The sequence below is a fragment of the Haliotis cracherodii genome, unplaced genomic scaffold (genome assembly GCF_022045235.1).
Source record: "Haliotis cracherodii isolate W230 unplaced genomic scaffold, xgHalCrac1.p SCAF_6, whole genome shotgun sequence".
NCBI lineage: Eukaryota > Metazoa > Mollusca > Gastropoda > Lepetellida > Haliotidae > Haliotis > Haliotis cracherodii.
In genome coordinates this window covers 24,253,662-24,274,727 of record NW_027266319.1, presented here as the reverse complement: position 1 = coordinate 24,274,727, position 21,066 = coordinate 24,253,662, and the positions used below count along the sequence as shown (strand labels likewise).

The following is a 21,066-nucleotide window of genomic DNA, read 5'->3' as shown; positions in this document are numbered from 1 at the left end:
TCCATGTAGACTATCACCCCAATCCATGTAGACAATCATCCCATTCCATGTAGACAATCATCCCAGTGCATGTAGACAATCACCCCAATACACGTAGACAATCACCCCAATACACGTAGATAATCACCCCAGTGCATGTAGACAATCACCCCAATCCATGTAGACAATCACCCCAATACACGTTGACAATCACCCCAATACACGTAGACAATCACCCCAATACACGTAGACAATCACCCCAATTCACATAGACAATCACCCCAATCCATGTAGACAATCACCCCAGTCCATGTAGACAATCATCCCAATCCATGTAGACAATCACCCCAGTGCATGTAGACAATCATCCCAATCCATGTAGACTATCACCCCAATCCATGTAGACAATCATCCCAATCCATGTAGACAATCATCCCAATCCATGTAGACAATCATCCCAATACACGTAGACAATCATCCCAATCCATGTAGACAATCATCCCAATCCATGTAGACAATCACCCATGTAGACAATCACCCCAGTGCATGTAGACAATCACCCCAGTGCATGTAGACTATCACCCCAATCCATGTAGACAATCACCCCAATCCATGTAGACTATCACCCCAATCCAAGTAGACAATCACCCCAGTGCATGTAGACAATCATCCCAATCCATGTAGATAATCACCCCAATCCATGTAGACTATCACCCCAGTGCATGTAGACAATCACCCCAATCCATGTAGACTATCACCCCAATCCATGTAGACAATCACCCCAATCCATGTAGACAATCACCCCAATCCATGTAGACAATCACCCAAATGCATGTAGACAATCACCCCAGTGCATGTAGACAATCACCCCAATCCATGTAGACAATCACCCCAATGCATGTAGACAATCACCCCAGTGCATGTAGACAATCACCCCAATACACGTAGACAATCACCCCAGTGCATGTAGACAATCACCCCAGTGCATGTAGACAATCATCCCAATCCATGTAGACTATCACCCCAATCCATGTAGACAATCATCCCAATCCATGTAGACAATCATCCCAATCCATGTAGACTATCACCCCAATCCATGTAGACAATCACCCCAGTGCATGTAGACAATCACCCCAATACACGTAGACAATCACCCCAGTGCATGTAGACAATCACCCCAGTGCATGTAGACAATCATCCCAATCCATGTAGACTATCACCCCAATCCATGTAGACAATCATCCCAATCCATGTAGACAATCACCCCAATCCATGTAGACTATCACCCCAATCCATGTAGACAATCACCCCAGTGCATGTAGACAATCACCCCAATACACGTAGACAATCACCCCAGTGCATGTAGACAATCACCCCAGTGCATGTAGACAATCACCCCAGTGCATGTAGACAATCACCCCAGTGCATGTAGACAATCATCCCAATCCATGTAGACAATCATCCCAATCCATGTAGACAATCACCCCAGTGCATGTAGACAATAATCCCAATCCATGTAGACTATCACCCCAATCCATGTAGACAATAATCCCAATCCATGTAGACAATCATCCCAATCCATGTAGACAATCATCCCAATCCATGTAGACAATCATCCCAATCCATGTAGACTATCACCCCAATCCATGTAGACAATCATCCCAATCCATGTAGACTATCACCCCAATCCATGTAGACAATAATCCCATTCCATGTAGACAATCATCCCAATCCATGTAGACAATCATCCCAATCCATGTAGACAATCATCCCAATCCATGTAGACTATCACCCCAATCCATGTAGACAATCACCCCAGTGCATGTAGACAATCACCCCAATCCATGTAGACAATCACCCCAGTGCATGTAGACAATCACCCCAGTGCATGTAGACAATCACCCCAATCCATGTAGACAATCATCCCAATCCATGTAGACAATCATCCCAATCCATGTAGACAATCATCCCAATCCATGTAGACAATCACCCCAATCCATGTAGACAATCATCCCAATCCATGTAGACAATCATCCCAATCCATGTAGACAATCACCCCAGTGCATGTAGACAATCATCCCAATCCATGTATACAATCACCCTAATGCATGTAGACAAACACCCAATGCATATCGACAAACATGTCCAATAGACAAAGACAACCATGCCAATGCATGTAGATATTCAACCCCAGTGCAGGTAGACAATAGCCACAACGACAATATTTGCCAATACTAACAACAGTTGAAAGAATATATAGTTTGATTTCTGATATGTGTGAGATGTAATGCGCGTACTCTGCCACAGAACTACATAATAAGACTTGACTGACTCAAATGGACAACACAGAACAAATATTATTAGTGTAGGTGTATTTATTTTTAGCTTTCATACCGCATAACATCAGATAGAAATAATTTACAATGTTCAATTATTGTGAATTCGGAAACTATGTACATAATAATATACAAAGCGTCATCGATAAAGTATGACTTGTCTCAATTACCCTCCGAAACAGATTCTCTTAGGCATAAAAGGCAAATTATCTATACATAGTGATGAAACCAGTGGTCGCGAAAAGACAATAAAAGTCAGATCAATTTGGGCATGCTATTTCGATTACAGGGCGTGGATATTACTGACTGTGAGGGGAAACAAGTCGCTCACTTTATTTATCACAGTCAGTAATTACCGTTGTATATTTACTTAAATTATTATAAAATAATAGCAACTATTGATGAAATAAGATTTTAACATATGATAACTGGTTACTTCTTGACATCTTAAATTAGATCTCCCTTACGATTGAAGAGACAGCACTGGCAATGACATCTTAAATGAGATCTCCCTTAAGACGGGACGAGACAGCACTGGCGATGACATCTTAAATGAGATCTCCCTTAAGACAGGACGAGACAGCACTGGCGATGACATCTTAAATGAGATCTCCCTTAAGACAGGACGAGACAGCACTGGCAATGTCATCTTAAATGAGATCTCCCTTAAGACGGGGTGAGACAGCACTGACAATGACATCTTAAATGAGATCTCCCTTAAGACGGCACGAGACAGCACTGGCAATGTCATCTTAAATGAGATCTCCCTTAAGACAGGACGAGACAGCACTGGCGATGACATCTTAAATGAGATCTCCCTTAAGACGGCACGAGACAGCACTGGCAATGTCATCTTAAATGAGATCTCCCTTAAGACAGGACGAGACAGCACTGACAATGACATCTTAAATGAGATCTCCCTTAAGACAGGACGAGACAGCACTGGCGATGACATCTTAAATGAGATCTCCCTTAAGACGGCACCAGACAGCACTGGCAATGTCATCTTAAATGAGATCTCCCTTAAGACGGGACGAGACAGCACTGACAATGTCATCTTAAATGAGATCTCCCTTAAGACGGGACGAGACAGCACTGGCGATGACATCTTAAATGAGATCTCCCTTAAGACAGGACGAGACAGCACTGGCGATGACATCTTAAATGAGATCTCCCTTAAGACGGCACCAGACAGCACTGGCAATGTCATCTTAAATGAGATCTCCCTTAAGACGGGACGAGACAGCACTGACAATGTCATCTTAAATGAGATCTCCCTTAAGACGGGACGAGACAGCACTGGCGATGACATCTTAAATGAGATCTCCCTTAAGACAGGACGAGACAGCACTGGCGATGACATCTTAAATGAGATCTCCCTTAAGACAGGACGAGACAGCACTGGCAATGTCATCTTAAATGAGATCTCCCTTAAGACGGGGTGAGACAGCACTGACAATGACATCTTAAATGAGATCTCCCTTAAGACGGCACGAGACAGCACTGGCAATGTCATCTTAAATGAGATCTCCCTTAAGACGGCACGAGACAGCACTGACAATGACATCTTAAATGAGATCTCCCTTAAGACGGCACGAGACAGCACTGGCAATGTCATCTTAAATGAGATCTCCCTTAAGACGGGGTGAGACAGCACTGGCGATGACATCTTAAATGAGATCTCCCTTAAGACGGGACGAGACAGCACTGGCGATGACATCTTAAATGAGATCTCCCTTAAGACGGGGTGAGACAGCACTGGCGATGACATCTTAAATGAGATCTCCCTTAAGACGGGGTGAGACAGCACTGGCGACCACCTCCATCTCCACATTTTATTATTTTATATTATCTGCGACCCGGTATTTTGGGACCGGTGTTTATCGGAGCATTCTACTGCCTGAGGTGAATTTTAGATACGAGAAGAATTGTGAGTTCATCATCTGTGCTGCGCATGTCTGCACAGAGGATGCTACTCACACTGTCCGCATCTACGACCCTGTAGTAAAACATCCAACCAACAGCTGCAAGGCGACTCTCCTTTACCACTGGACATCATAGTGAGTGAGTGAGTGAGTGAGTATGGTTTTACGCCGCTTTTAGCAATATTCCAGCAATATCACGGCGGGAGACACCTGAAATGGGCTTCACACATTGTACCCATATCGGGAATCGAACCCGGGTCTTCGGCGTGACGATCGAACGCTTTAACAACTAGGCTACCCGACCGCCCCCTGGACATCATAACTTACATTAAAGCATATAATGTGCAGAAAGGAAACAAAACGACAACCATTATTTACAAAAACAAAATCTCAATCTGCATACTTATATAAACGAAAAAAAGGTGAAACTAGTGCCTACATCATATCAACAGCAGACACTCGGTGAGTATTGTATATATTGCGTGCATCATGTCAACAGCAGACACTAGGTGAATATTGTATATATTGCGTGCATCATGTCAACAGCAGATACTAGGTGAATATTGTATATATTGCGTGCATCATGTCAACAGCAGACACTAGGTGAATATTGTATATATTGCGTGCATCATGTCAACAGCAGACACTAGGTGAATATTGTATATATTGCGTGCATCATGTCAACAGCAGACACTCGGTGAACATAGTACATAGTGCTGGTATGTCAACCCCAGACAATCAGTTAACATAGTACATAGTGCCGGTATGTCAACAGCAGACAATCAGTTAAAATAGTACATAGTGCCGGTATGTCAACCCCAGACAAATAGTTGACATAGTATATAGTGCCTGCATTAAGACATATGCAGGCAATCAAATGACCAAGTAAGACAGCGGACACTCGGTGAACTGATTATGACTGAGCAATGAATAAGAATTCCGTCAAGGCAAGGTCATACTGTACATACAGCATTTTCCTGATTTCGGATGCGACTTGCATCGTATCCGAACTGCCATGAGTGAGTCAGTATGGTTTTTAAACACCGCTTTTAGCAATATTCCAGCAATATCGCGGCGGGGAACACAAGAAATGCTGAGCTACAGCACTTGCAGTTAATGTCTATGTATTGCATTGTTGTCTACCAGTAGGACAAGCACATTACATGAATTCATGACCAATGTAGTTATGCAACAATGACTCAATACACACATTACCGCGCCGCATCGCGCGCTCAGGCTGCACAGTTATTCTGACCCATCCTTGATGTATTTTCCCTAGGGTAACCGTTGGGTTCAGATTCCGTTGAGGGCCGAGGACCACCACTATCACACTAATGCATCGTTGCTTTAGTACCTGTCTAGGTGTAGTGTTCTTTCTTACAACTGTTTTCAAATCCTTCAGATTTGCCATTGTCGCATCGCCTACAAGCGATTTAAGCATCTCTATGATCCTCACAAGGGTCAATTTGGTTATTGTTGCGTTCAGATTTTGTTGAGGGCTGAGCAAATTTGCGGCTATCACGCCTATACATAGGGGCCTTTATTTTCTGTCTAGACGTATCATTCCTTCTGACAACTGTTGTCGCATTCTTCAGATTTGCAATTGTCGCATCACCCACGAGAGATTTGAGCATCTCTCTAATTGTCAAAAGGGGCAAGCGTAACCCTTGACCCGGAAGTATACATCCTCGGAGGAGATCAGAAAGAGTCTCTGAAACTTCCAGATCCCGCAGCTTTAACATACTGGAAGGGTGAACTTCAGCCATGAAACGAGACAATACCCACGTTCGTTGTTCTTCATAAGGCCTCCGTTGAAGAAGCAGCTCGTACACGAAAGTCCCGAATCCATAGATATCAGCATCTGTGTCATAGATGCCGCCTTTTAGAACTCTAGGACTCAGACAAGCAAAGTCTGCAGTTTCTACTGAGTCAGCGTCAGCTGGGAACTTGCACTTCCTTGGCAGGCACATGTTGCACAGTTTCACATACCCATTATTGTCAATCTAGAACAAGAAGTTACCAGAGAGTGAACTACAGTTACAGCAATATTATAAAATAATATTTTGAATTTGAATCAGCTACCACCATAGTCAGGTCTAAAAGTTTGAATTGCCAGAGTTTGAACGAAAAGTTAAATAACCAGAGTCTGAACTAAATGTTGCAATTACAAGAGTCTGAACTAAAAGTTTGAACGACCAGAGTATGAACTAAAAGTGTGACTTGCTAGAGTCTAAACTGAACATTTCATCTACCAGAGTCCAAACTGCTTTATGTGAGACAGGTAATAGTGTGAATTGCTAGATGGTAAACCAAAAGTAGACCTTAACACACTAAACATTCATTCAGACCTTCCTACATGCCTGTCTATGGAAACGAAGATATCTTTACCCAAGAATGACTTTATGAATTCATCAAGAATCATCAAGAAGATAAAAATCATCAGGGGTCACTTGCACCAAGCAATCTTAGCACTAAGATGATCGTAACTCCCATACTTTAACATCGGCTTACGATAGTCTTAGCGCTAAGATCGCTTCGTGCAAGTGGGCCCAGGACGAGCACCATTAGTACTTACAACAACGGTATCCAGGGAGAGCTCCATGTGCACGAGACCATCTTTGTGGATGGCTTCAATTCCGTTTATAAGTTCATTCAGCATCCGCGGGACTACCTCCTTCACCCTAGTCGTTGAGCGTCTCAGGTACCGACGTGCTGATGTCAGATTGTTCTCAAAGATGAACGTTGTTATGTTGTCAGTGCGTGTCATCCCCAGGAATGAGGCAACAGAGGGGTGTTCCAGGCACCTGGGCAGAGGTGGAAGATGAGGAAGGTGGTACAATAAATGCAGTTGGTAAGGCTGGGATGGTTCATACTATGTACATTTAGGTAATACCAGTTGATAATTTGGTGTATAATTTGGAAGACCCCTAACACGTTGAGTAATATATAGATATATAGATATATATAGATATAGATATATATAGATATTATATAGATATATATAATTTTATATATATATATATATATATATATATATACATATATATATATATATATATATATATACGCGTATACTGAAACAGGCTAATCACACAAAAGGTGTTTGGCAACTCATTTCTGAGTCCATGAGTGAGTATGGTTTTACGTCGCTTTTCGCAATATTCCAGCAATACCAGAAATGGGCTTCACACATTGTACCCATGTCAGGAATCGAACGTATATAGATAGTTCTTGTTGGAATATTATATATATTATATGAATATTGGTAGAGAAATATTTTTTCGAGAAAACAATCAGGAAGAATAATAGCACAGATTAGAGATACTCACCTTAATTTGGCGATTTCTTTGAACAGATGCTCATCTTTTAGTGGGGTAATGTAGCATTTAGCCATGACTGGGATCTTGTTATTGTCAGTATTGAGCTCTGCTGTTTTCACAACTGTCCACAGACCCGTGGCTGCAGCCTTCTTTGACATCTGATCTGAACCAGAAGTTCTGAGGAAAACATTCACCTGAGTTGAAGAGGTCGCTCCCAGGTCATCTATGTGTAACAAGATCTCATCTGAGGTGAAGTCTTTGACGTGGAGGTAGCCAAATCCCCTCAGTAGTTCCTTCACGGGTTCCAACAGCTCCATTGTTTTCTTCAGATGGGTCTTGTCCTCTCTAGCTTCCTTTCTGAACTGAATAATCTCCTTCATCAATGTTTCGTTGGCATTGATGAAGTTGGGGATGTTCAAGCTGATGGTGTTGATTTTCTGATGAATCCTGTCCGTGTACCTCGATAAAAATTTTGTGACGAACTCTTCATCATCTTTGACAGTCATGATTATCTTTTCACACCTTGCCTCCATGTAGTGGTTGGGTTTTTCCCTATACAAAACCATAGCACGCTCTCGCGCCATTTTGACCATTTTGCCAACAATAGGTGAAATCATCCTAGAAGCAAACGCTCGTGGGTTTACAGCCCCCGTGCTTCTTCCTCTTTCGGCGATCCCTACCAGTCGCCGAACAATGCTGTTCTTCTTTCGTTTATCCTTGAATCGTTCTATCAGTACGTTGCTGTCTTCGTCGCTGTCTGTTGAGCCAGTTGAACCAGATGAGCGTAAGGTATCCGATATTTCGCTCATGTTATTGTCAAGTAAACTTAGACGAATTTTGACTTGAAACATCACGTTGGTGTACATTTCTTGAACAAATGTCTGACACTCTTCTGTGTCATCAAACAATTTATAAATCCTATTCAAAATCACACTGTCTATCAGTTCCTTCTGTTTTTCCCAACCGTCAACCGAGAGAGGTGCCTCCGGGAGATCTTGACGATTCCACTGTAGTTGTCTTTTGAAACGATCTGAAACAAGGATATTTCTAAATTGCAGTCCAAGGCCCTTGGCAGCTAAATCCACTTGCTCTCTGAGTTGGGCGATTGTTTCAGATGCTTGAGCATTTAATGCTACCAGTTGTTGTCTTGCTTGGACGAACTTCTCATCGTGTTCCTTTTCAGTCATCGTGATCTGGGAGAGGATTGTCTTCAAGTATATCGTGGATGACCTCATCACTTCTTTCAGCCAGCTACAAAAGAAGGCAATGATCTACTAAATTATCATGTTTACCTTCATGTTTTCAGTTATACAAATTTAGGCAGAATGGATTCATAAAAATCGTATGACCCTACCAACCACATTAATACTGCATCTATTATTATTGTTATTTGTTTGTTTGTTGTTTACGCCGCACTCAGCAATATTCCAGCTATATGACAGCGGTCTGTAAATAATCGAGTCTGGACCAGGCAATCCAGTGATTGATTCCATGAGCATCGATCCACGCAATTGGGATACGCTGACATGTATCAACCAAGTCAGCGAGCCTGACCACCCGATCCCGTTGGTCGCCTCTTACGACAAGCATAGTCGCCTTTTACGGCAAGCATGGGTTGCTGAAGTCCTATTCCAACCCGGATCTTCAAGGGTTGCATCTGTTATTAAGAAAAGTTATTCTTATATTCCTTTGATTAGGTGATTTGGTGCTTTTGCGGCATCGTGTCCTCACAGAGTGGGACGTTGTCCATATTATTAATGACTTGTTTGGCGGATCAAGACTCAATTATTTACAGGCTGTCGTCGCTGGAATGTTGATGACAGCAGATTAAAATAACGAACGAAGAAGCATGCAAAAGAATATTGCTAAGCCGGCTAAAATCATACTCATTATACTCTTTGTGTCTTCGCTTTAAATAACATATACTAGGTTTCAATAATATTTAGATTTGGTCCAGATTCAGACGTTGATGCAGAACAAATCTATAAACGTGTCTTACCCATATGACTTTTTTATTGCATCTTGTTGGGCGAGATGAAATAGTCCATTGAGGGAGGTGAGGAGAGCATGCAGATCAGCAGTGATGTATTCTTTGTCCACGCTGAGGCTTTTCTCGGCCCTGGTTGAGGATATAAAGCTGACTTGGTTGTCCTGTAGATCTGGCCAGATGTCATTCAGTTTCTCTAAAGCGTTTTTTCTGACATCAGACTTGCAACTATCCTCGATCAGGTCCCAGCGGTTGCAGACAAACAGAGCAGCTCTTGGGTTGAATGAATGTAATGTGCTTCGTCCCTTATTGTGTTCCAGGAAGGTCTTTAAGAACCGGACCAGCTGTACGATACAAATGAGAGAGTGTCAGTTAACAATTACACGAAAACCCGGTAATCCGGGCTGTACCATCATAAATGAAATCGTTCGGATTAAAGAGGCATGAGTATGTGGCACTGTCACATTTACTGAACATAAGCGTCCCGATTTGCGGGGTTTCCGGATTAACGGGGTCTCACTGTATATTAGGAAATGAGTACTGGGAAAAACAACAAGATACCTATTTGGACCCCGTCAGTTCTTTGGAGTTTCGCCTGTCAAGAAGCCCCAGCACACTACTTCCTTATCAAATTCGATGTATTCCTAAGTCTTAGCGTGGAAGCCTGAACCTTCAAATTCTGCTTGTTTGGACTGTCATTTTAAAGAGTAACTTTGTAACCGGAACAGTTACTGTTTAAAAAACTGAGTGGTCCCGACGGACATTTTCCCGAACAAACAACGCACAGTATGGGTCCAATGTATAATAGACTCAGTTTCACATCTCTTTCATCTAATATTTTGATCTTATAAGTTAATCGTAAAATAAAATATTAACAAAAGAGTGAGTGAGTTGGGTTTCACGCCGTTTTGAACCGTATTTCAGTTTGATCAAGGCGTATACGCTTGATGTGGGAGGAAAGCCTGAAGTGAGGTCAGAGACATATGCTCCTTGGTGAAATCTATGAACATGGGCAGGCCTTCCTATCTGTTTGAATAAAATTAAACATTATCGTAATTGATATGAGCAGTGCGAAGGAATAGTTTTAAAGGGAAATAAATGCAGAAACTATCGTCGCAACAGCGGTTCGCATTGGAATCACCAAACAACCCCTTTTAGAACCCAAAGCACCGGTAACCGAACACATTCGGTCAACTCTTCCGCAATTCACCGAACAGCATTTACAGTCGTCACAGCGCGCGATACATGGTTGACAGTAGCAGAGATGAAAAACGGGGATGTGTTTTTATCAACGCTTGTTTCTGGAGAATGTAATTCTCACTAATAGGTTAATGCACATTAAATGAAAGTTATAATTCCCCTTCGATATAGATTTTTTTTCATTTTCGGCAATATGGTATTTTATGTGCATTATCGATGCATTTTGATGGGAGTCGAATGCAAATGTTATCAGTCATAGAGTAGATAAATGATTTCAGCCATAATTTCATTCACTTTTTCCTTCTTAGTGCTAGATCTAGTTTTGCCCAACAACTGTTGACAAAAACAGTGCTTACAAAACATTCTGTCAGTCTATGTCAAAAGTTTGCAATACGCTGAGGCTGATTGGCTGAATCGGCTTTATGTAAACAATAATATTAATGTATATGTACCTTTTTAACATATACCACTTAAAGATCACGGTGTGTGTATTTTGTGTTGTCCATCTCCCCCTGACCATATAATATAAGTTTCCACCCCAGTCTTATCAAAATCAGATCTAAGTTCACGCTGCCGCTAAACAAAGATCTGAGGACATCGGGTCACGTAAGAACGACCTTTCGCGAATTTTGACAGACCACTGAAATGACAAACTGACAAACTGAAACAAGTAGTCGACATCAGCCAATTAGTAAGCAGCTTTCTCGAGGTTTACGGTACTCGTTTCAACCTGGCGACTTCCATTTCAGACTACGCTTGAAAAATATGTTGACACAACATTCCGCAATGTCTAATATATGGTTCAGATTGTATGGCAGTGCTTCCCACGTACTGTGCAACGCCTTCTCCGTTCAAATATTTATTCCACGGAAGCGAGAAATCGACGATAATTCTGACGGAATCAGCCGTACGGGCCGTAACTGTCGTTCGGAATACCCCGTGTCAACTTTTTCGAGGTTGCATGATTAGAAAACACATTCCAACTGTCACTTTCATGCTCTGGTAAGCGACGCTTTGATTGGCCGGATGAAAGGTCGTTCTGAAGTGACCCGTAAAGGAATGTTCCAGGTTTTTGTTTAGCGGCAGCGAGAACTTAGATCTGATTTTAATGAGATTGGTGAGTGAGTACGGTTTTACGCCGCTTTTAGCAATATTCCAGCAATATCACGGCGGGGACACCAGAAATGGGCTTCACACATTGTACCCATGTCGGGAATCGAACCCGAGTCTTCGGCGTGACGATCGAACGCTTTAACCACTAGGCTACCCGACCGCCCCTAATGAGATTATGTTTCCACCCTTGCCGACTTGCCGACTTGCCGACTCTATGCTTGGTCACAATAAAGATCTTGATTATTAATTAGACCTTCTTCACCGGGCGCCGCCATTTTAAAGCGGCGGTTGAAACTGAATGGTCAATAGGAGGGACATAGGAGGGACACAACTCGTAATCGCTACCGGTGGCGCTACGAGCGAGCCACGAAATTGGAGCCTAGTTCGGCATGGGTGAAAACTTGACTTTTATCGTAAGTTAACTTCCTTGCCTTGGGAAGATGACAGTTGCCAAGATCGCTGGGATCTGGTGGGCGGATGGGCAAGATATCGGACCACTGCCGATTTATTTGCGATTATACATGTATGTTTCCCACTTTAGATAACACATTCTGATGCCTGTGAATGGATGCTACAGATGTTATGCTTTATAGTCAAAACATACAGTCAATATAAACCAAAAGAAATTACTTTGCTTGTTGATTATTTCTTTGTCATCGCCATTTCCCGCACGCTGTTTCTTTTTGTTTTTTGGGGGTTTTTTTTAGAAAAGATGTTGTCAATTAACTACGATCAGCTATTGACGGATACAGCCGACGTTATTCCGCCTCATTTGACAGAGTTCCCGATAGCGGCTGTGCACGCATTCCGCATCCGACCGCTGTCAAATCCGATAGTGTTTCTTTTCGTTCGGATAGCAAATGCATTGGTGCCAATGCGGAAGCTTACTAACACGACTTATTTTTAAACCAATCCAACGCTTTTGATTCAAATAAATAGGAGGGCCTGAAGGGTATAACGCTGACATCCTAGAAACATAATCGGGGCGGATTCGAACCCACGATCTTAGGTTCCTGGCATGTTAAGGGACGCAACTCTGCACTGAGAATTGCAGCCGCTTAGAAGACAAAATGAAAGAATAATCTGGTACAGACTGAGGATTCGGAGGGCTTACCCTGTCCTCTTGCACTCCCCCCGCGCTGTCCGTCTTGACCACGTACACAAAGGCAGCAATCCGTCCCTGGGTGACGAAATCTCGGACGAGTTTCTCCATCGCCTCATACTCTCCGAATCCAGGTGTGTCAATGATGGTAACACCAGTCTGTCAGGAGAAATACATACTTTTGATTCTACCATCAAACTAATACCAGAGTACTATAAAACTCCAACCTCAAACAACGAAAGCAATATATAAAAAAGGGGACAACTGCAGATATGCCTACGGAATAACGGAAGACTTAGAACACAAGGCACATCCATTCCATCAAACTAATACAACTCCAACCTCCAATAAACAACTAAAGCAAAAATAAAAACGACGGCCAGATTCCGACATGCCTTGAGAATCACGCAACACCTAGACCATAAGTCACATTCATACATACCTTGAGAATAACGCAACACCTAGACCACAAGTCACATTCATACATACCTCGAGAATAATGCAACACCTAGACCATAAGTCACATTCATACATACCTTGAGAATAATGCAACACTTAGACCATAAGTCACATTCATACATACCTTGAGAATAATGCAAAACCTAGACCACAAGTCACATTCATACATACCTTGAGAATAATGCAACACCTAGACCATAAGTCACATTCATACATACCTTGAGAATAATGCAACACTTAGACCATAAGTCACATTCATACATACCTTGAGAATAATGCAACACCTAGACCATAAGTCACATTCATACATACCTTGAGAATAATGCAACACCTAGACCATAAGTCACATTCATACTCACCTTCAGAATTACAGCCGGAAGTTCTATTTCCACTTCCGGAACAGTTTCCCCGCGCTCCCGGACATCGATTTTTTTCTCTGCGACGAGATTGTCTAAGTAGGTCATTGTTTCCCCTTGGTTGCTGAACACATGTTCCTTGTCCTGCTCTCCGTTCTTGACCCTGACCTTAAACGTGGACCCATACCGTAGCTTGCAAATGCTTGAAGTACAACTTAGGGTGGCTTTGGGCAGGACTTCCATGCCCAGTAGCAAATTCAGGAGGGTACTTTTACCCGCGCTTGTCTGTCCTGGAGGAAATAAACATTTGTGTAATTGTGTGTTTGTTTGTTTGAAGCCGCACTCAACAATATTAGAGCTGTATGACACCAGTCTGTAAATAATTGAGTCTGCACAAGACAAATCCAGTGATTGATATTGAGAACAATGATCCACGCCATTAAGGTAACATGCCTCGCAATCAACCAAGTCACCGAGCCTGACCACCCCATTACTAGCCTTTTACGACATGCACAGGTTGCTGGGGGACCTTCCTCTTATAACCAGGAGTCCCCTAGAGGCTACAGTTTATTTTTTTTGTTGTTTGTTGTTTAAAACCGCACTCAGCAATAATCCAGCTTTATGACGGCGGTCTGTAAATCATCTATTCTGGACCAGACAATCCAGTGACTGGCATCATGACCATCGATCCACGGCAATTAGGATCGATGACATGCATCATCAACCAAGTCAGCGATCCTGACCACCCGATCCCGTTAGTCGCCTCTTACGACAAGCATCGTCGCTTTTTACGGCGAAGATGGGTTGCTGAAGACCTATTCTACCCCGGATCTTCACGGGTCTCTAGGGGCTACAGAGAAGGATACCATCAGTGTGACACTCACCTGCTATCACTATGTTGCATTCGCCATTCCTGAGGGAAGCCAAGTGGTCCTGGAGTTCCTGTGGCAAATCGTCCGAGATTCCACGAGATTTCAGGATGTTGGACAACAGAGGAAGACTACCCTCCATGCCGGATTGTACGCATTCCAGAATATTGCAAATGGCGTCTCTGGTCTGGCGACATTCCTTACGAAGCTTTTCGTGGCGAAGAGGGTCCTGTTAACAAAATCATGTGGAATAACAACATGTGCATTTGTGGTCATGTCTGAACAGACTAAAGATTAAACGCTCAACTAGTTCCCCCAAAAGCTCGTCATCCATCACTCAGAGAGAGCCACACGCAGAAACGGAATAATCAGATATCCAGATATTGTTTTGAGCCATTGAGTATTTACTCACAAGTTATAATTCACATTGTTTGCTTGTTTGTTTGTTGTTTGAAGCCGCACGTAGCAATATTCCAGCTACATGGCGCCAGTCTGTACATAACTGAGACTGAACAAGACAATCAAGTTATTGATATTGAGAACAACGATCCACGCCATTAGGGTACGATGCCTCTCAATCAACCAAGTCACCGAGCCCTACCACCCCATATATTACTCGCCTTCTACGACATGCACGGGATGCTGGTGACCTTCCTATATAACCAGGGGCTACAGTGTGTTTGTTTGTTGTTTAACGCCGCACTAAGCAATATTCCAGCTATATAACAGCGGTCTGTAAATCATCGAATCTGAACCAGAAAATCCAATGACTTACATCATAAACACCGATCTACGCAATTGGGATACGATAACATTTATCAACCAAGTCAGCGAGCCTGAACACCCGATCCCATTAGTCGCCTCTTACGACAAGCCCAATCACATAAACTTACAACAGCGATATACATGACTAAATAACAATAAACAAGACGTAGCGCTTTCTAATGAATTTTTCACAGCAGTAGAGTTTATGTATGTGTGACACCTGCATTCGATCAGTAAAGAACTGTCTGTCAAGGAACACAGGAGTGCAAGTTGAAACAGCTACATTGGGCATTAACACAGTGGTGTTATACTATTAGGGTTGTTATTGCGTATTTGAACGCCAGTAACTCAAAAGTTTTTGGTTTATGTTGATATATCTATTATAGCTCTTAATAACTGTGTAATAACTTATGTAGCATGAACAAAACAGGAATTGTCTTGAAAATATAACTTATCGGTTAGGATAAACAAAATCCAGTAAAAAAAATAAAATTATTTTTGGTCAATAAATGTCCGTTACTTTTATTATCACAAATGCACGTGGCATAAAAATAACGACGGATACAAATCTGTCTGGGAAAATGTCCTTGCAATACAAAATCAAATAGTATAGTGATGGTATAGCAGATATAACTTATGAAGGGTTAAGACTTAGGATGTAGTCGGAAAAAACAATATCCTTTCAGCAGAAATTTCTTATTAATTATGGTAAGCGTTTTGTTCTTTTATTTAAGAGCGGAGCACAAGGGTCTGTTTTCACAAAGATCAATGATTAATTTCATAGGACACCCACACACACGCCTGTACCAGTCCTGGTTCCTGGAAATCGTGACAGACTGGGATCAAATGTAAGGCAGTCAACTGACTTGCACATATTGTCCACATGAGTCACTCAGTGTGGGTAGACCTTTAATTGTCTGTTTACAGGCTTGAACACGGTCAAAACATATTCCGGCCTAAATACTGTGCAAATGTCAACACAATCTATTCTTGATATGATAATACAAAAATCAGCGTTATAGTTGAACGTGGTCTCCTATACAAGCATACGACTAAAGAAATAGGTGTTGAAAGCGCATAGCGTTGTACATGAGTGACAGATTTCAAAAGTTGGACAGAGCATTACGCTGTTAACCAACCAATCAGATATACCTTGAAACAGGAAGCGTTACCCTTCAAAGTCGATATACGGCTGGGGAATATTACGAGCCGTTACAGCAAATCTAGTCTATAAACTCCCCGATATCCTTGTTCAATGTTAAAACCTTCGGAGATAAGAACCAGAAGGGGGTATAGGGATGCGCCACACCCTTTTTCTTAAACGGACTAATTATTTAAGTTCGAAAATGGTATAAGTGGTCGGGGGACTAAATGTAAACGCATGACTACACTATAACTTATTTTGTTGGTGGGGAGTTGGGGTAGCTTTGGGGTCAAAGCTCTCGCTCGTCCCGCCGAGGATCCGAGTTCGATTCCCCTAATGGGTACAATGTGTGAAGCCAATTTCTGGAGTCAGCCACCTTGATATTGCTGGAATATTGCTAAAAGCGGCGTAAAACCATACTCACTCACTAACACGTTGGTGGTTTATTATATATATTAATGGCTGAATTACTTGATTTGTCAACGCGAATCCTCAAATCACATACTGCATCCCTTCATTCCATAATCTGTATCCGAACTTGTTGCTGGCTTTTGAGAGACGACTTATTGAATTCTGGGTGGTCACAATGTGTGACCTGTTTGAGCTTGTGTCATGTTACCCCGACAGCAGATCGTGTTCGTAATATACACCATCGGATTGCCTTGCCCATATTCGTTAAGTTAAAGACCACGGCGTTTGAGATTGAATATTGCATAAACATTCACTGGCTGACTAACTGAGTGACCGACTGCCATTTTAATGAATATCTATCTATTGATAGTACTAAATAAGGTCTCTTTAATCAGTCTTGTGTTTCTTTATGTTAATTTCCCGGTGCATCAAGTAGTTTTTAATACATGGACATAAATCCTCGACAGATGGTGACGCTAACTTAGAAATGGGTAGCCCGATCTCGAAAAGTATATAGTTTACGGTTACCTTGTAACTGATATCATTACCAAACTACCCACGAGGCAAAGCGACAGATAGTGTTATGTCAGTAGAATGTTTGAAAGTCACTATACCATGAGCACGATAAGCGGTTTAGAAAGTTGGCCTCTTTCCTGTTTACTGAGATTGATGATATCCTTTACAATTATTAATCCCTAGATTTATATTATTAATCACATTGTTCATTAAGCGCTATTCAATATTAGTAAAATATATTTATGCTTCCTTAATAAACATTATCACAAGGTATTAAATAATATGATTTCTAAGATTTCGAAATGCATCAGGAACTTTTTTATGCCGATTACGTTTTAACCATGACACTTATTCAAGTAATCTCGACCCTGTTGCTAACACAAAATGCAGGGACTGTCTCATGTTCTATTGTTGTTGTTGTTGTTGTTGCTAATGTGAGGCGTTAATATTAATTGGTCTATCGACCGTAAAAATCAAGATAGTAGTAAAAACATATTATTCTCAATTAAGAGGTTTTTTTATTACTGTCGAGTCTGAGAACCAAATTTAGCAATAAAATATATCACAAATTGTTTTCATGCCTGTCCCGTAAAAAGATATACCCTCCACGATACACCAAATGTGCACATAAAAATTAGTTTTTATAAAAATGTTGTTTTTTTAAATACCTACCGACCATGTTTTCACACACACCATTTAGAATGTCTCTAAACCAGTGACACTATTATGTATTTTAGAGAAATATATCAACAGAATCTACAGGAATAATAAAGAAAAGACTGTTAAGACTCATAATTTGAATATTATTCCACTTTTATGAAATTTAGGTTTGGCGGGTCGGTGGACCAACAAACGCCTAAGAAACATGTTGATAAGCCGTAGTTAATATTGTATAGCCAGTTCTCCTAGTATGTCAACTGGACTATTTTTTTTATTGCTCCAATTTTGATTTAAAAAAATATTATTTGCTTCATGATACACAAAACTATTCTCATGTGTCAAGTGTACATTTAAATAAATTGACATATGATTATCCCCTTCAAAGTTGAGTAGTATACTCGCTATGAAACGAGTATGTATAATTGACAATGCATATTACGTCGTTAAGCTAGAATGATCACATATTACAAATAACTTGATTTCATTTCAGGAGACAAAACACCGTGAATTTTACATTTATCACCGAATCCGAAAGTATATATCAACACACATTTTTTTTCATGTCATAATTGAAGCCATCTCTGAATATCCAATTGTAATGTTAATAATAATAATAATCAGTGAACGACCCCCTCTATCAAACACAATAATTTGTTGCACTTCAGCAATGTATTGAAACCGCTGAAGTCAAAGCCACCATCTACTGAGCACGAATGTGTACGTCTTGACATGCTGTCGCTTTTCCCATTAGCAGGCCTTCCTAAGAAACCCGAACACTGTCATTCAATGGAAAATACATATAAAGGTTTTACACTTACCAAAAGGTGTTTGTGTTTTCCGGTAATCTTGTTTTTGTGTAAAACAAGTCTCTCTTTCAGGTCCTCGCAGGTGTCACATCCTTCCAAGGAAGCCCCGATCTTATCCGCTATGGACAAAATATCGTCGATACTGTCGACATTCTCCACATCAATACTTCTCAATGTTTCGTCGTTCATATTGCAGATTGTTCACTTCCAAGTTACTACATAAATGCTCAGTCTGAATGAAAACATAAGCAAATTGTTGGCCAGTCAATCTCCTGTCGCATGACCGGAAGTCGTCTGCTAATGTTTCAGTTGAGGCTGTTAACAATCATTTCCGAATGTTCTCGAAACGTAAAACTGTTAAGTTCTGAAAAACAAACAGGATATGTAAGATTATATGAACCAAACAACAAAACCTGACCAACGATGTTTAAAGTTAATTGCAACACACGCCCGTGCATACAACATGTACAAACCCACATTACACGTCTGCAACTTACCTCGACATGAAGACACGCATGACTCCTAATATCTGCGCAAGGGTGCTCGTTATATGCTAATGCTTTCACAGAAGACCACGCACTAGACTTACCCGATACGTAAATAGATCTAGCTGCCCAACCAGGAAGATACCTTGTTGGGCGAGAGAACAATGGCAGGCATATCGGACTACGCACTGTAATCCGTTCTAGACGAAACGGGTGTTCAAAAAATACCATCAAAAAAGACGACTCAACGAGTGTTGAATTATTTCGGTGAGCTGAACAACTGTCCTACAAAGCTTTATGCTTCAGATCAGTGTCCCTACACTGTGTATATTCTGCGTTTGTGGATCTTGGACACAGCTGACTGTCAGTTGGATAACTAACACTTACTAGCTAAACTTGTGATTCGGTGATTTAAAATGATGGTTGGACAACTTTTAAACGCGTCTTGCTTGTGAGTGGAATTGAGAAGCTTGGTGTATTGAGGTAACCTATTCATTGATTAAACGGGTTAATTATGAGTAGCAAAGCATTTCGCGTTGAAAGGTTGGAACATGTGGACAAGATTCCCGATCTTGTGACAGCGATACGGGTAATGGACGAACTGCAAATACCCAGAGGGAAGTGGTTTAACCTCCAGGAGGGGAAACGCTTGATAGCAGAATATTTCCTCAAAAATGAGAAGAGAGTGAACAGTTTCTACAAATGGAAGGTATGGTATTTTCTGCTTTGACGTATTAACTCTCTTCTACTTCCGTTTGTCATCTTCTCTGCTCAGGTAGTTGAATGCGCGGGTTGTTTTGGTTACCTGCGCTGACCGACGAGAACATCACTAACGACACATATTTTGTCATGCGTATCATTGTCATTATTACTTCGATCATTGTCGTTTTCATCATCAGGCATTTGGGGGCAGGGGTGGTCCAGTCGAATGAGGCGGTGCAGTTCGACGTGCAGAGTTGGGGCGACCTAGAAACGCATGATCGTGTGTTCGAATCCCAGATTCTAGGTTTGTCAGCACCATACCCGTTGTCGTGGGTTGCAACAAAGTGGTAAACGTCTGAGACCTGCATCATTTCGGGCTTTCCTCCCACATCAGCTGAGACGCTGTGATATAACTGGAATACTGTTCAACTGACATGCCGTTGTTTCACCTAAGTAACTTCTGAGTTAAATGTCTCATCGTGTTAATTATTTATTTGAAAAGTAATGTTCGTTTTGAAGTGACATATATCAATAAAGCAATTATTTTTTTAAAGATTTTTTTATCCTTCGGGCCCAGTTAACAAAGCGATCTCAGTTCTACGACAATCGTAAGTCTATATTCCAATATGGGAGTTCATCCTAGCGCTGAGATCGCTTAAGGCAAGTCAACCCTGGTCATTATTGGGGAGTCTCTTCGTGAGTTTCAAGACCAAAGTCAACAACTCCCATCGTCCACAAAAGCTTACTCGGTACCGCGAGGGGTCAAGTCGTCTGAGGCGCCGGAAGTCGCTGTGCAGAGTTTCCTCCCTTGGCCGTACCAAGATCCGCTGATTGTCGATTCCAGTTCCAATTTCGCAATGATCATGATCCTTGGATTTCAAATAGTAATAATTAAATTTTCGTTGTGTTCATGGAAATTCCTGCATTCTGA

At 41.6% G+C, this 21,066-nt stretch overlaps 3 protein-coding genes across 4 annotated transcripts in view; 1 reads left to right on the top strand and 2 right to left on the bottom strand.

Moving 5' to 3' along the window:
* Positions 1-2,350: 2,350 nt before the first annotated feature.
* LOC139445990 (uncharacterized) lies at positions 2,351-4,163 on the bottom strand. The gene has a single exon (XM_071227252.1). The coding sequence runs from the start codon at positions 4,147-4,149 to the stop codon at positions 2,779-2,781; it is 1,371 nt and encodes a 456-aa protein (XP_071083353.1). The 5' UTR covers positions 4,150-4,163; the 3' UTR covers positions 2,351-2,778.
* Positions 4,164-4,165: 2 nt separating this feature from the next.
* Positions 4,166-19,574, bottom strand: LOC139445987 (uncharacterized). Of its 2 annotated transcripts, none has more exons than XM_071227249.1 (9): positions 19,538-19,574; positions 18,961-19,312; positions 14,662-14,875; positions 13,781-14,067; positions 12,975-13,121; positions 9,560-9,891; positions 7,570-8,811; positions 6,816-7,044; positions 4,166-6,243 (listed from the first exon to the last, which is right to left on the bottom strand). In XM_071227249.1, exons 2-9 carry the CDS (start codon positions 19,135-19,137, stop codon positions 5,674-5,676), a joined length of 3,198 nt encoding a protein of 1,065 aa, XP_071083350.1. In that variant the 5' UTR covers positions 19,138-19,312; positions 19,538-19,574; the 3' UTR covers positions 4,166-5,673. The 2 variants fall into 2 exon arrangements, with proteins under 2 accessions (XP_071083350.1, XP_071083349.1); XM_071227248.1 differs by lacking the exon at positions 19,538-19,574 and adding an exon at positions 19,446-19,519.
* The window catches only part of LOC139445988 (uncharacterized), a 31,791-nt gene continuing 30,199 nt past the window's right edge, over positions 19,475-21,066 (top strand). The window contains exon 1 of the mRNA XM_071227250.1: positions 19,475-20,142. Within this exon, the coding sequence (XP_071083351.1) occupies positions 19,948-20,142 (195 nt within the window). The 5' untranslated portion in view covers positions 19,475-19,947. The remainder of the gene's footprint in view (positions 20,143-21,066) is intronic.